Genomic DNA, 16213 nt, shown 5'->3' on the forward strand with positions numbered 1-16213 from the left:
TAACTCTCTGACAATCCTTCCTTCTCTGCAGCAGAACCATGTTTTAGTGGAACTGCTTATGTTTTGCACATTCCTGAATATGGATACAAAATGCGCTTTTTTACATAGTCCTAAATTTTTTTTTTTTTTTTCATAAAAAGAGGAAATAAATGCATCGAAGCAAAAGCATAGAATGTCCTTAGTCTGCATTACAGCTGATAGTGGGACAGAAACCAAAATACTAAAAATCATGGTTGTGGTTCAGTGTGCATACAGCTGGTGTTTGTACAGCCAAAGTCAGTGTTCACTGTGTATTTTAACTGATTATATATTAATACACAATGCTTTTTTGTGACAATACAGTAAAACTATAATTCCCAGCATCTGAGGAGAGATTCAGTCAAGAATAAGCACAACTTTTAACAGCTTTTAAGAGCTAAATGGTGTTGAGGTATCAGAAAGTAGTGATGATTAAAGAAGAAGACTAAGTGAGAAAAAGGGAGCGATTAAAAAACCCTGCTTTATTCATTTGCTGTACACCTGACTTATTCATCATCTCTAAGTGTATCAAGTGCAGAATTTGAACATACAGCATTTGTCTCTTAGGCTCTCTTGATCTGCAGCATGTTTGAGAATTTGAACGATAGTGCCCTCATGTGTTTGGCAGAGGGACACTGTCACTAAAGAACAGTGACAAACTAAATTGAATTTATCACACTAGAAACTGGGCACTGGACTCAGCTGTTTGGATTTGTCAGCAATAATGGGATTAATTTTCCCATCACTGCTGCTGCATACTTTGCCTGCTCTTGTTTTCAAGTTTAAATTTTTTTTTTTTTTTATTGTTTTAGAGGAAGTTAAAACTCTAAAGCTGCATACAGGTGTAAATTATGGAAACATGTAGTGATATTTCTCTCTTTCTTTTAATAAACTTTCGATTTTGCTTCTTAGACACACGCAGCTGCTGCTTTGGCGTGCAGTATAAACACAGGGAGAGAAATATGTACTACAAATGGGTGTGTGTGTGTGTGTGTGTACTTCTGTAGGTGCAAAAGACAGACAGAGAAAAATATAATACCAATATTACTATTTATTACAAAATATTGCTCAATAGTAGGGCCAGCCTTCAACATGAGGACATTCCTCTTAAATTTCATTAGATAAATTAACTTTCAAATAGCTTGTTTTTACATCCGTATTCCTAATATGAATAAATTTAGCATAAAAAAATTAAAACAGTATTAGAAAATGACACACTATATACAATTAAATATATTTAGCAAATCCTTCACATTTATAGCAATTGCCACTCTCTACCACTGCTTACACACACACACACACACACACACGCGCGCGCGCGCGCGCGCAACATTGCCAAATATTCCTTTAAAAAATGAAATGCCCGAGTGGTAACTTTCTGCCACAGCTTCATTTTGTGGGATACAGTTTTCCTGCTGTGTATTCGGGAAGCTGTGTTATGTCTGCGATCCATTGGTTGTAGTTGCTGACTTGCGTGTAAACACCTGGTTTGTTCTTCTCGGCGCAGCCAACACCCCAGCTCACTACTCCGAAGAGAAACATCCGGCCAGACGCTTCACACACCAACGGACCACCAGAGTCACCCTGTGAGGAGAGAACACACTAGTCAGTCAGTGTCTACAGCATGAAGAAGCATCACATCATCCAGGTATTTAGTATGTTTTGAGTTTGGTAATGTAATAATCATCTCAGATATCTATTTAAACATCAATAATTACTTCACAGAAAAATCTCAAACACATCGATGCAAAGAATAAAATAAGAAACATTTATAAACGTTAAAAAGTGAAAAAGATCAGAATTATTTTGTCAAAACACTGAAACATTAAATTAAGACTTAGACTAAGATGTTCATAAATAAACAAAACATACATGAAGTTGTCAACATGAGGATATGCAGGGTACATTTACTGAGCTTAAGGCACATGAGCAAGATTACAAGTTCCTTTCAGTTCTTCTTTTTGCACGTCTGTTTGTTAGGCAATATTCACAATTTGAAAGCAAGGAGCTTCCAATCTTTTTCACTTTAGGTTTGTGCTCTGGCCACTTTTTTATTCACATATTCATTCATACACTGACATCTTTGCTCACCTTGCAGGCATCAGTGCTCCAGTCAGGGCTCCCAGCACAAAACATGTTTTCAGTGAGGAGATTTCTATGGTGTATAGATTTACTCCTGCAGTCAGTCTGGGAGATGAGATTTACCTCGGCCTGTTTCAGTATCTGTGAGTACCGCCACGCCCCTGCAAACAACAGAATATCAGTTAGAATCACTCAAATGGTTGAAAATTCAGTCATGAATCTGTAGGTTAAAGGTTTTGCAGTGCATACCAACTCTCTCCTTCCCGTATCCTGCAATGCTGCAGTGAAATCCTGCAGGAAGCCGAGTGTGAGATGGAGGAAGACAAACTATCCGTGCAGACGGTGATTGCACCGCACATCTTCCATCTCTAGATCTGATCTTCAGCAGTGCTGAAATGTAAAAAGACAGTAATGAGTCCGGCTCACAGAGCACTCACACAACTAGATCTCTTTCTCACTCTTCTACACACCTATGTCATTGTTGAAGTTGTTCTCGTTGTATTTTTGATGGACGATCAGTTTTTCCACTGTGAAATTCTGTTCTCTGATGTCATCGGTCTCATTGATGGCCCTCTTCCCCAGGTACACAGACAGATGCTTGATGTTAGTCCCCTCACTGCACAAAAACCAAACACCCTCATGATTAACACACACAAATAGAAATGTGCAAACACATGACCTAACCTCATGAGTCACGTTGCTATTATAGTGTGAGAACAGCAGTAGAGGAAATGATAGTGTGCAGTGTTTTGGCTCACCCATCAGAGAAGCAGTGTGCAGCACTGAGTACCCAGCATGGTGCTATGAGAGATCCACCACAAAGGAAGCCGCCTTTATTAAAGATAGAAGCGACCCATGGGTGCGACTCGATTCGTGTGAAAGAACCACCCACAATTTTATTCATCTTGCGCTCGGACTTCTCACCACATGTCAGCTCTGCAGGGACAAACAGGAAGAGTCAGTGGGTGTTAATGACAGATATCACAAAATGTCATTGTGAAGAATATTTGAGACGACAAAACTACCTGTATCCACAGCTGGGGGAGGTTTGATTGATGTCGTGGAAGGGGGAGGTTTGACTGTTGTCGTGGAAGGGGGAGGTTTGACTGTTGATGGTGAACCTGTATGGAAACACAAACAGATATCATGAGGAAAAACCAAATCAGAGTATTTCACTGATTTTTAAATAATTAGTTTCAGTCTTACATTTGGGAATATCGCAGTAATCTTTCGCGACCCTTCTGTTTTTTCGGACATAGCACCATGGCTTCAATCTCTGGTCAGGATTCCTACAATTCAAATGCACAATTTTTAACACATAACATGCTTAACACCTTTCCCTGATATATATACAGTAGGTGCCAGATAATCAAAGTATACCTGCAGTAACTGTGGTCGCCAATTCCCCAAAGGTTTTCAAACCTGGACCAGTTGAGACACCTGCGGCCGCTGGCTGATTTGGAAACAGTTCCCCTGTAACTACTCCCATTGCCAGACAGACACGTCTCTGAAGATCACATCGCAAAGACAGAAGAGAGAAATGATTATACATGATGACAAACAGTGAATATTAAGAATATATGAATGCCTTATACAGTTAACTTACCTTTGTGAATGACTTGAGGGCTTGATGATCTCTCTTTGGACCGTCTTCTTGAAAAAGCCTGTGAGGAACACAGCCAGATTTATTAAAGCTTCTGACTCCACTTCCTTTTAAATCCAAAGCTACTTCCTCTTTTTGTTGCTTACCACATTAATGTTGAATACTCCAAGGAGGGTGAGGATGACTAACAGATTCATCTTCACTTTGGGTTTCGCTTCTTCTTCTTATTGGGGATGTTTTTTGTCTGACGGCAGCCTGAAAATAATTTACAGAAATGGAACAACGCCAATTGACTTCATGACCTTGTAGGGAGTTAATCTTTGAACACATGACATGATGCACACATGTGTGACTGCTGAACACACATTCTTCGTCTGCGTTGAAGTGTGCTCATCTAATGTAGACAGTGTTTCATCACATTAGCCTTGATTGCATATGTACATTTGTTTCTGTGAAGGTTTTAAAGTAAGAGCAGTAGATAGAGCATGCTCACTGTCTGTACTATAGAGACAATGCTATCCATATCTGTACAGTAAGGGTACTATTAGTATCAGTGCAGACTAGATGATTACGGCACGGCATGAGAACATTATTACATCATTCTACTTTTGCATACAGTTATTGACCTGATAGTAACACAAGAAAATGATTGCATGGTTAAAGCTGTGCACAGTTTCTGTCACCAAACACTTCCGTGTTGTAGCATAAAATGATCAGTCTTGGATTTCCTTCATTATTATGGAGTAGACAAAGAAACCCACACAGTTATATTTAATGTCTCATTTTCTGAAGCTTACCTTTCAATCCAAACTTGTAATCCTGATGAAGGTCTTTGTTCGGTTCTTTAGTCTCTGTGTCCTTTAACTTGTGTTGTGAGAGGTTTGAGACTCACACTGTTAGTTGTTCTGGTGTGGCAGTGCTAATCCTCCCTGTGTTACCTCCCATTTAAACACAGCAACAAGTGGGAGGGGTTTATCAGAAAATCTGAAAACATTACTGGCTCTCAATCAGCATAATGTCAGCAGGATTTGTCATGTCCAGTCACGGACATAACTACCGGCCCCAACCACCTTTCCTCTCCCACTTTAACCACTGCACTACAGTAGAAAAATACCCAAAATTGGTAATGAGTAAACTGAAACCGGATGCTGCTGTGATTGCAGATGAGCACATATATGTCCATTCAAAGCCTAAACAAAAGTTTTAACACTCATAAGTAATTCAACCAAAGGGCAGCCAATTGCCATTCACTTAATAAGATCATTTTACATTTAACAACCGCTGAATAGATTTATAACAAGTCACAGATAGACTGCAGATTTTTCTGACTGATACAAACTTCATACAGCTTATCATGACAAGAGCAGATTGGAGAAGTGCTCTGTGTTATTTGAAGGATTGCAATGTTTATGCTTATTATAACTAGTACTGTATCTCTTTTATTTTCAGATTGCGTGTGTAATTATGTACAGTACCGATCAAATGTTTGGACACATCTTTCCATTCCCTTGATTGAGTTCCCTTGAGTGTGTCCAAACTTTTGACAGGTACTGTATGTATCTACAGCACTGTACAGAACTTTTAGGCACTAAAAGTAAAGTGAGGATGCTTTTAAACATATTGTATATATATTGTAATAACCATGAATAGTTTCTATTTACCAATTAATGTCATATATTGAGTAAAGTTGAGTAAACCTGAGAAGAGACCTGAATCAAATCAATATTTGGTGTGAGCAGTTTTGTCTTTAAAACAGTGCCAGTTCTCCTCAATAAACCTGCACACGTTTTTTCGGATACTCGGCAGGTCATTTGTTCCTGCATCTTGGAGAAGCTGCCACAGTTCTTCTGTGGATTTCAGCGTCTCATCTGCTTCTGTGTCTTCATGTAATCCCAGATCTAAACATCTGAAGGGCATAAAACTTTTTCACAGTACTAAATGTGCATTATGTATAAAACTATGTATGTCATGTTATCTCAATATTGTTTGAACTAAATAACAACGAGAATGTTTTGTAGTTTTCTTTTTCTTGTAGGCCACTAACGGGGATGTTAATACAGTGAATAAACATAATAAACAAAATCTCAAATTCAGCCTATTTAGGATTTTTTAAAAGAAAGATCGGTGGGATGAGATCTTTTCTTTCTTGCTTTTCTGGTAAAAGTACCTCAACAGCTGGTTTAATTTTAAACACACAAACAATAAGCCCAGGCACTGAACACAGCTGAAAATCATCACATATTAATCACAAGTAACACACTCATGTTTCAAAGTTTTTGTTAATGTAAAAAGACCATGAAAGCAATTAGACCAAGTGATGTCACTTCTATTCGACCTCATACTGCGTCAATATCCTCTTGAATTATCTGCTGACTACAACCACAAACAACTGCATCATTAATTAAGACGAAATTAAGAAATCACGTATTCCTGAAACTTCCTGAGAAGATGATGATTTTATCTGATGAGCTTGCCTCACCAACTTACTTAGTCAGAGCAGCAAATCTTTCAATATTAATGTAAACAGTGAGTAACTTCCCCCAAAACAATAAGCATTGTATTAGACTTTCGGGGCTTTCTTGAATGAGCTCTGTCAACGAGTGATGCCTCATAAATAACGTCGACGACAGTTTGAGTCACATTTCCTTCTCTTTGATGTGGGACAATAGACTTGATGCGTCTGTGCGAGACCTCAGATATCTGGGGTGTAAGAGGGAAATAAATACTTACAACATGACTGTGGCCAAGTCAGGAAGCTTGAAGCAACTTAACACTTAAAACATTAATGTCATTGACTCCTATTGTAGTCTTCTAGGTGTTGACTTTGATATCTTTATCTTTAAGCCACTTTCAGGTGTTCCACAAAAAGAAGAACAATGAATTATACAGAAATGACCAACTCAGGAAAGTCCAGAATATTTGTGGTTGAAGCCATCTGCAACCTGAAGTGTTTCATTTTGTCATTTTGGCTCTTCTTCTTCCTCCCTTCTTCCAGTCTGGACCTCTGTATGCTGTCCTTTTCTCACATCTAATTCTACCCCAAGAATCATTTTTAAATCTGATGTCTTGCACCTGAACTTGCTCGAATAATGTACTGTAGGTTAAAAGGAAGAATAACTATAAGTACTCTCAGCATGCTCATTAAAAGGTCAGCAGCCCACATTTGGAGAGGGCCACTGTAGTGTTTAATGTCAGCAAACTTTGATAATCTTTAAAGCGCGTTTTTTGTTGTGTCTCTTGTTTTAAGTTGTTCAAATTTTATGTGTTCATCATATGTTATACGTTGTTTCCGTGCATGTTGCCTTCTCCTATAACAGTATCATTTAACATGTAGGTGGGGCTGCATGGGAGTTGGTTCACAGGAAGCCATTGACATTAACATCAGTGCTGTGGAAATAGGAAGTACAAGCCACATAAACAGTATGACTCATTGCTGAGGCCAATCTGATATTGAAATAGTATTTATCTTCTCTGACTTGCTTGATATTTTGATTAAACTAGGAACTATTCTGTCAAAGTGAACAACTAAACTCCATGATTTTGTAAATCTGGATTCTGATCATTACAACTTGATGCTGTGTGCAAAACATCTCAATCCCAAAACCTTATAGAGAAATTTCAACTTCGATTTATTGTTCCTTTCTCTAAAGTACTAAACTCGTATAATCTGAAATTAAGACAGATTATCACACTTCACACTTCAAGCTATTCACTTTTCTCACAGATCACATTTTACCCAACAGTGTGATGGGGATTTCAGGCACGTGCACTCAGCTTCTCTATTCAATCATGAGATATGTGTCTGCTTCTCCTTTCTAACACACTGAGAAAATGCACAACTTGAGGTGAAACAATTTTAGGAACTACTTGAACTATTGCAATTTCATATAACAGTATTTATAGATATGTTCTTCTTACTTCCTCTCGTTCTTACTTGTTTTTTCTTTATAGTCTATAGACACAAACAAACATGTTCATTGTATTGTTTTATTCTTGCATCACTTGTAAGTCGCTTCAGATAAAAGTGCTACCAAAAATGCCTAAATGTATTACAGAAGAACATAAAAGTGAATTCTATTATTTTATTTTGATACTATTTGAATACCAATATTTGATACCAAGATTTGATATAAAACTTGTCTAACACTTGCTAAGCAAAGAACCAGTTGAGTCATGATTTTTAGGAGGTGTTTTATATTCCTCTGAGATTTGTTACTTCACAAACATACTCTGTTTCACACAGATGGGAACAAAACACAACAAAACCACAGACAGTTGCAATTTATTTTGTTTCATTGCCAACAGGAGCACTGGCTCTTGTTGCATCAGCCCTTAATCGTAGTTTTAACCACGTCTTCAGATTTCCTAACTCAAATTCCTTTGAGCTTACTGTGAGCTCATCTACTTTTTTGGTAAATTGAGAAATTATGAGCTCGCCCTTTCATGTCAACTGTCTGAAACTTCATTAATAATACAGGATATACTGATATCCTCTTTAAGTAAACTATGACATTTGATAGTCATAAATAAAGAATGCATTTTATGATTGCATTAAATGTTTCATGCATCACCATGAACAGCCTCATCATTTCATCAATGGCAATTCTTATACATAGGCTATATAGATTATACACAGACTGGAACCAAATCAAACCTCTTGTTTCTCAAAATGAAACTGTGGGAAAATAGCTTTGAACCTGGGTAGATAACACATGTGGAACAACTGATCATTTTAATTTGGGTTATTTTCTTTGTATTGAAATTAGTCATGTTTTTCATCTGCTAGTTGGAAACCCTTCTACAATAATATGTACAATTAATAATAGTGATATTGTAATCTGTACTACATGCACAAATGTCCCTCCAATTTAAAGCCTTGTTTTGTAATCATGTTATAAAAGGCTAATGTCAGGTCACAGGATATTTGAAATTTAACCAATCGTTAACACTGATTGTAGAAAATCAGATTTCACATACTATTTCCTTACAAATAGTTTGAATTCACTTGTAATTGCTGTTTCTAATGTGGAACCTTGCAATCTGTGTACAGTACTTATTTGAACAGGGCTGAAGCTGTGTATATGGCACCATCTATTGAACAAATGAGGACACTATCATAGTTTTGGGGGAATATTTATTCTTGCTGATGGAAAAATAAAATAAATAGTAGGCAGATCTTTCTCCCCTACTTATAATTTTATATTTATATTATAAATATGTTAAATCCATCAATTGACCGTTTGTTCTGTGGTTCGGGTGTGGACAGGATGGGAAATCCCCCAACAGAGGGAGCTTTGCCTCCATGTGTCCGCTGAGAATGACACACGCATGCGCAGATGGCTGCCTGTCAGTTTATACACTTTCACTTTGCACAGATATTAAGGCTCCAGTAGGTGTGTGTTTTCACCCCAAAACTACAACAAAAACAGCACAAACGCGTCTTTAAACAGCGTTTGATGGATTGGGAAGGCTAAAAGTAGAATTTCGCCGGTTCACGTGTAAGTGTTACCCATAAACACGAAGAAAAAGGACTGTAAACAACACGGTTAGCTAACTTTGAACGCAACAATGATCTGACATAAAGACATGACTTCAGTCACCTCCAAACTCTGACCTCCTGGACAGGTGAGTGTATCTGATGTTTGAGGACCTGTGTGTTTGTTTTTGTCAACTTAAGCAAGTTATCTGGCTTTAGGAAACTTAAAAATTGACTCCCTTAAAAAAGCAACTGGGTTTAAGCCTCTGTTTGTCAAGCTACTGACTGTATGCGCAAAATACATAATCTCAGATAGCATTCAATATGATAGAAGGTGAATTTAAACGGTTGATCCCTGTGAAAAAATTTGGTAATTGTAGCAGTAAAATGTTATATTTAACAGTACTATTTCTATGTGCACCCCTGGAATATAAAAAAGTCTTAAAGTAGAATAACATAATAATGAGGTGCTAAACTTACCTTTAAACTAGTGTTAACTAGTGAATTGAGGACTAAATTACTGGCTAATAGTGTTAGTGTTAGTGTTACTACTGCACATAAATATAAAGCAGTACTAAACATTTACTCATGTAGATGCAGAAGAATACTACAAGTAGTGGAAATAAATGATTTAAAAGGCTTCAAAAATATAAACAACAGAAAAGAAGCTATGTACATATTTTGACAATGACAAACTTTTTGTTATTTTTGGATCTACCTCAGCAAACTACCTCTGGCCCAACAGCAGACCTCACATTATGGAGCGGACAGCACTCAAACAGAGCCAGCTGTGTGGCTCATGGGAGATGAAGGAGAGACTTGGGATGGGAGGCTTTGGGCACGTCTACCTGTACCAGCACCTTGTAAGTGCTGTCATGTATATATAGATGTATACTCAGGAAAACATAAACCCCAGACTGTGTCTTTGGCTTAGTTTTACTTCTGACCTGTGTTTGGGGCAGGAGTCCGGAGAGAAGATAGCTGTGAAACTTTGCCGCCTGGAGCTGAACTCCAAGAACAGAGATCGCTGGAGCAGAGAGATCCAGATCATGAAAAAGTGAGTGTTGATCGGAAAGTAGCACAAGAGTGCTTGAGTAATTGACCACTTCTCTACTTGTCAAACCACCACCAAATCTCTGGCTTTCTTTCTTTTACAGACTGAACCATGTAAATGTTGTTCAGGCGAGAGAAGTTCCAGAGGAATTGATTTCGATTGCTTTAAATGACCTACCTCTGCTGGCCATGGAGCACTGCTCCAGAGGAGACCTACGCAAGGTACCAACTGGGTGTTCCATATAGACGACAAACAATTTATTGTGTTTTCATAAAATACAGTATTCACTTCTGTCGCTGTTGCTCTTTATTTAGGTTTTGAATAAACCAGAAAACTGTTGTGGGCTAAAGGAGAGTGAAGTCCTCTCGCTGCTTGGTGACATTGGTAATATTCCTCAACTTTTACTCTGATTAAAAGCTTCTGTTTTTACAGTTGATGCATAACCTGTATGTACACAGGCTCTGGTATCCAGTATCTCCATGAAAATAAGATAATCCACAGAGACCTAAAGCCGGAGAACATAGTTCTGCAGGAAATTGGTGGAAAGGTAAACTAATTTCCTCTTGTACTTACACACATGCAGCTTTTGTGATTTGCTTTTTTGCCCTACTCTCACTCCGAAACTATGTTTTCCCCCAGCTTGTCCACAAAATTATTGATCTGGGTTATGCAAAAGACTTGGACCAGGGCAGTCTCTGTACATCCTTTGTTGGAACTCTCCAGTATCTGGTAAGTGATTCAGTAGTATTTCATTTCATTACATATTGCAATAAATATCATTCATTAAGCCCTGTTTTAAACATCTCTGTGTATGTGTGCCAGGCTCCTGAGCTGTTTGAAAGTAAACCCTACACTGTAACTGTGGACTACTGGAGCTTTGGGACAGTGATCTTTGAATGCACTTGTGGCTTTCGTCCCTTTTTACACCATATGCAGCCTGTACAGTGGTGAGTCAGCTGTGGCAGCAGCATTTTTCCTTTCAAAACTGACGGGATACAGTACATCAAGATACAGTACATAACTTTTAGAGTAGACCAAGTGTAAGCACACATGGGAGTTTTAACATTTCTTCATTGTTTTATATCTATACAAAAAATGCACACATAAAAAAATACAAATTACAGTGAGAAAATGTAGTGATCATACAATATTCTACCAAATGATTGTATGCAAACATATACAGAAAACATCATGGTCTTAATGGGAATATTATAATGTTACCACAGGACATAAAAATACCTTTAATTAAGTTATATTATAAGTATATTCAAGTATATAAAGTTACAAAAAATAAATTATTAAAAAGTTTAGATTCACTATAAACTGGGAATATTTTTAATTCAGGCAGTGATATTAACTCAAAATTGCAGTAAATCTGCAAAAAGAATCTGAGTGATAACATCTCTTGTTTCTGAGTCTTTTTTATCCTAAATTTCTTTTGGAATACGTGTTTTGGGAAAGATTCATATTTTGTGGATCTACCTTGCAATTGGCAGATTAATTGTCAGTTTCTTTTTCTCTTTGCATGTTTGGCTGCTTTTGTAGGACAAGCAAAGTGAAGAACAAAGGTCCCAAAGACATCATGGCAGTAGAGGACATGAATGGAGAAGTCAGATTCTCACCACATCTTCCATATCCCAACAATCTCAGCAGGTAGATAAAAAAAAGAAAATTTCTTAACTTCCCCAAAGTCAATTATCCCTTATTCTACCTGCATCTAACGTGTGTGTGTGTGTGTGTGTGTGTGTGTGTGTGTGTGTGTGTGTGTGCATTTAGGCCGCTGCTGGAGCCAGTTGAGTCTCTTTTACAGATGCTGTTACTGTGGGACCCTGCAACACGTGGTGGAGGGTTGGACCCTGATACTAAAAAGCCACACTGCTACACTGCTTTGCAGAATATCCTCAACATGAAGGTCAATAATATGAACCTTGTCTGTATTTACACCAATTTGAACCAGATTTTATTGAGTACTTTCATAGATGCTATGAGACTAGATGACAGTAATGCAAAGTAAACCTTGTGCTGTGCAAATGTTTACTTCTACCAGGTGATTCATGTGTTGGACATGACATCAGCCCAGCTACACTCCTTGGTGCTGGGTGCTGAGGAGAGCTTACACTCCCTGCAGCTACGTCTAGAGATACACACTCAGTCACACATCTCCCCGCTGAGTCAGGAACTGCTGTTAGAGACGGGAATCTCCCTCGACCCACGCAGACCGCCTGCGCACTGTCTGCCAGATGGATTGGTATGTGACACACACACACACACATCTAATGTCAAACCAACTCAGCTACATGTATACACACAGTGGTCAACCATGGGAACTACTGTTTTTGAACATTTCTGCGTCACACTGTTCTTGTTTTTTCTAGTGGTTCCAATGAAAGTTGCTGATTCCAATGAATCAGCAACTTCGAATGAAGTTGGGACGTTGTGTAAAACGTAAATAAAAACAGAATACAATGATTTGCAAATCCTTTTCAGCCCATATTCAATTGAATACACTACAAAGACAAGATATTTAATGTTCAAACTGATAAACTTTATTGTTGTGGAAATGGGGTTGTAGTAGTAGAAATGGCTTGTTAATGATTTGTAGCAACAAACAGACAAATTGTTGGACATTAAGTTTGCAGAGTGTGTTAATGAATGAATGAAATTTGTTTGCTTCCTGTTTGGCTGTACTGCTAGAAAATATAGTGTCAAATAGCAGCAAATGGTGTGTTGTGAGCTTCCATTCTCAGGCATTGTAGTATGCACAGTGATATTTGTTCTCTGCTTTCAGCGAGGCTGGGACAGTTCCATAGTCTTCCTGTTTGATAAGAGCCTGACCAAGTACTCTGGACCACTGACTGCCAGATCGCTGCCAGACAGTGTCAACTTTATAGGTGAGATAGTTAACACAATAACAAGCTGTAAATTGTGTCCTGAAGTTACTCTTCAATGTCTCTGTCTGTTGCTGTCGTCAGAATGCAGGTTTGAGAAAAGTTCAATAAAGCCTTGTAGTTATTGATAGTGAATCGAAACAAATTTCATCCATAAGTTATGGAAGAGTCTCTGAATTTGATGTACAAGTAAATGTGGGAATGTGTGCTGTCTTAGTCAGAGAGACCAAGACGCAGCTCCCACTGGCTGCACTGAGGAAAGTGTGGGGAGAGGCAGTCAGCTACATCTGTGGACTGAAAGAGGACTACGTACGTCTGTATCAGGGACAGAGGGCTGCCATGTAAGTGCACACACGCGCACGCACGCACGCACGCACGCACGCACGCACGCACGCACGCACGCACGCACGCACACACACACACACACACACACACACACACACACACACACACACACATATATACAGTATATCCATACACTTGTGTGCACACACTACTGAAATATGCCTATCTCATGTTTGTGTAGGCTGAGTTTGCTGCGTTACAACACCAACTTGACGCGCTACAAAAACCTGCTGTTCTCCCAGTCACAGCAGCTCCGAGCCAAACTGGCTTTTTTTAAGACCAGCATCCAGCACGACCTTGAGCAATACACCAAGCAGAGACACACCGGTATCTGTGAGTGGATCTTAATGTGCTGCTGTAACACATAACTGCATTTAAAGTCAGAAATACTAAATGACACTGCTGTTGTGGTGTATTCATCTCAAGCTTCAGAAAAACTGCTGAAGACGTGGCAGGAAAATGAAGACAAGGCGGATAGATTTACACAGGTAGGACAAATGTCATAGTCACAAACTTACATTAAATATTTAAAAACAGTATGTACTATGAGGGTGTTTGCTACTGTAGGTTGCAGATGTGGGGTATCTGGATGAAGAGATAGTGGCTCTACATTCTGAGATTGTGGAGTTGCAGAGGAGTCCGTTTGCGAGGAAACAAGGGGATGTAATGGAGCAGCTGTAAGTATTTCTGTCACAATTATGCAATGGTCATTTTAATGACTGTGATATACTGAAACTAATTTAATGTCTCTCTTTTCAGTGAGGAAAAAGCTATAGAACTCTACAAGCAACTGAAAGCTAAATGCAAAAGTTAGTACACATCATTACACATTTAAAATAGTCTAAACAATTTATGTTGGAGAATCTGATAATGCTTGTTGCTATGGATACAGTTCAGTGCTATAAAAATAAATAGTTATTTCTAAGTTCATACATACAGTTTTAGCCCTGATTTCCCACTAAGCGATTGTTTTTGGAGATTGCTGACAAAAGCCCCCAGAGCAGAGGTAAATTGGCTTTGGCTGGCAGTGTGTGAAGTGTTCAAAGACATGATCGGAGAGCTTGCAGATGCGTCGCAGAAACCCGAAAGATATCAAACAGGCTAAATATCTGGTCATGTCGGGGAGCCATGCAACATGCTACAGCCTATGAGAGGACAAGAAACAGAGTCATCAGCTCTCAGAATCAGCTACTTACATTTCCAGTACAAAAAATATTTATTTACCTCCAACTCTCTTCAGAATCTTCACTGCCTGCATATCCTGATCTATTCTCTCACCCATATTCTTTCCTTTTTCTTCATTTTTCACTGCTAATCAGTGCAGTGTTTTCATGACAAAACGTAGTTGGGAGAGCAGATAGACACGTAGTCATGTATAATGCAAACCACAATGACTTCAAAACTCCCATTTACAAGACACAGAGTTGTGTAGTGTGAGCCGTACAGCAATCTGACGACTTTGAAAGTCATGTAGTGTGTCCATGATGTTAGCAGTCAAAATGTATTGAAGGATTAATTCATAATCCGCAGTGGTAGTAATAGGAGTTATGTGTTTATTCGTACAGGTCCTGACCCTCCACATGGTTACAGTGACAGCTCAGACATGGTGAAGACTATTCTCCAAACGGTTCAGAACCAGGACCGAGTGCTCAAAGACTTGTACACTCACCTGAGGTAATTTATCCACTCTGAAATAAACAGAGAGATACTAAACCATGCCAAGTTCAGCATCAATGTAATGATTTTACGTTTCCCCCTCTCTCTTTCTGTAGTACAATTCTGGTGTGTAAGCAACGCATCGTTGATTTGTTCCCAAAGTTGGAGAGGGCAGTAGAGAACATAAAAACGGCAGAGGCAGCAGTGATGCAAATGCAAATGAAGAGACAGAAAGAGTTCTGGTACCTCCTCAAGATTGCCTGTGTGAGTATATAATAATATTCTTAATTATCAGTGATGCTATAGGAGCGTAATGCACTGCAATAACTTGTTTGGTATGTATATGCATATAATACTGTAACTAATACTGTGTGTGGTTGTGTCTTAAGGCGCAGAGCAATTCTCCATCACAGTCTTTAATGCAACGGTCCAGTGACAGGTAAGATCACAGCCACGTTTCACAGAGCTCAATATGTATTATTGTAATATTGTATCTGAGTAGCACTGTTAAAGGAAACATCGACATTATGTGACTGTTTTTCTGATATTAGTGTAGAAGATGATCTAATGAAGATGGTCTACTCTGTGCAGAAGGAGTTGCACAATATCCTAAAACCAGCTGCTGGGTTTTGCATAATTCACAAAACTACCACTAGAGGTCATCCACTGCACCTTAAAGTTTAGTAATGAACCTTTAGTAAAATAAAACTGGACTCCTGCTCTCCTAATTTACCATTGACTTGACTATAATAAGGAGCCCCCAAAGTCCCGAAATACTTTAGTTTTGTTTGCATGAGCCTAGCATAAACACACACACACACACACACACACACACACACACACACACACACACACACACACACACACACACACACACACACAAACACAAACAAATACACACAGTCCATTCACAGTCTCTGTTCTCTTTTAGTGAAACTGTTGATCAATTACTGGATGAGAATCAACGTTACCTGACTCAGCTAACGTCTCTGCTGCAAGACACCACCCAGGAGATGGAGCACAGTGTCATGGTATGATATACAGGTGTGAGGGAGTGTATTAATGCATACAAGCAAATTCCTCAAGTTACA

General features: G+C 38.6%; 2 protein-coding genes across 5 annotated transcripts in view; one reads left to right on the plus strand and one right to left on the minus strand.

Annotated features, from left to right (window-relative positions):
* Positions 1–1067: 1067 nt before the first annotated feature.
* On the minus strand, positions 1068–4609 carry plaua (plasminogen activator, urokinase a). The gene is made up of 11 exons (XM_062429880.1): positions 4501–4609; positions 3850–3958; positions 3707–3764; positions 3481–3607; positions 3307–3389; positions 3126–3221; positions 2859–3036; positions 2571–2716; positions 2350–2490; positions 2110–2261; positions 1068–1602 (listed from the first exon to the last, which is right to left on the minus strand). Exons 2-11 carry the CDS (start codon positions 3898–3900, stop codon positions 1408–1410), a joined length of 1227 nt encoding a protein of 408 aa, XP_062285864.1. The 5' UTR covers positions 3901–3958; positions 4501–4609; the 3' UTR covers positions 1068–1407.
* Positions 4610–9062: 4453 nt separating this feature from the next.
* LOC133991460 (inhibitor of nuclear factor kappa-B kinase subunit alpha-like) overlaps positions 9063–16213 on the plus strand; it is a 7902-nt gene continuing 751 nt past the window's right edge. For 2 of the 4 annotated variants that reach the window (XR_009927002.1, XM_062429876.1), the window contains exons 1-21: positions 9063–9328; positions 9903–10042; positions 10142–10236; positions 10337–10454; positions 10548–10617; positions 10692–10780; positions 10873–10962; positions 11056–11180; positions 11779–11886; positions 12010–12145; positions 12281–12481; positions 13022–13124; positions 13339–13462; positions 13648–13799; positions 13893–13954; positions 14034–14143; positions 14226–14275; positions 15032–15140; positions 15239–15386; positions 15512–15561; positions 16054–16153. Coding sequence is in view for 3 of the 4 variants with exons in the window: in XM_062429876.1 (XP_062285860.1) it covers positions 9938–10042; positions 10142–10236; positions 10337–10454; positions 10548–10617; positions 10692–10780; positions 10873–10962; positions 11056–11180; positions 11779–11886; positions 12010–12145; positions 12281–12481; positions 13022–13124; positions 13339–13462; positions 13648–13799; positions 13893–13954; positions 14034–14143; positions 14226–14275; positions 15032–15140; positions 15239–15386; positions 15512–15561; positions 16054–16153 (2145 nt within the window). In the remaining variant the exon portion in view is untranslated. The remainder of the gene's footprint in view (positions 9329–9902; positions 10043–10141; positions 10237–10336; positions 10455–10547; positions 10618–10691; positions 10781–10872; positions 10963–11055; positions 11181–11778; positions 11887–12009; positions 12146–12280; positions 12482–13021; positions 13125–13338; positions 13463–13647; positions 13800–13892; positions 13955–14033; positions 14144–14225; positions 14276–15031; positions 15141–15238; positions 15387–15511; positions 15562–16053; positions 16154–16213) is intronic. The other 2 variants (XM_062429878.1, XM_062429877.1) reach the window with 2 other exon arrangements.

This window comes from Scomber scombrus, chromosome 12, assembly GCF_963691925.1.
Source record: "Scomber scombrus chromosome 12, fScoSco1.1, whole genome shotgun sequence".
Taxonomy (NCBI): Eukaryota; Metazoa; Chordata; class Actinopteri; order Scombriformes; family Scombridae; genus Scomber; species Scomber scombrus.

What these genes read in the sequence shown, in the direction of transcription:
- plaua (XM_062429880.1), bottom strand. Translation starts at nt 3,900, where the DNA reads ATGAATCTGTTAGTCATCCTCACCCTCCTTGGAGTATTCAACATTAAT. An exon ending in CCCTCAAGTCATTCACAAAG is followed by an intron (nt 3,608 to 3,706) that starts GTAAGTTAACTG and finishes TGTGATCTTCAG; the next exon opens with AGACGTGTCTGTCTGGCAAT. An exon ending in CAACTTCAACAATGACATAG is followed by an intron (nt 2,491 to 2,570) that starts GTGTGTAGAAGA and finishes TTTACATTTCAG; the next exon opens with CACTGCTGAAGATCAGATCT.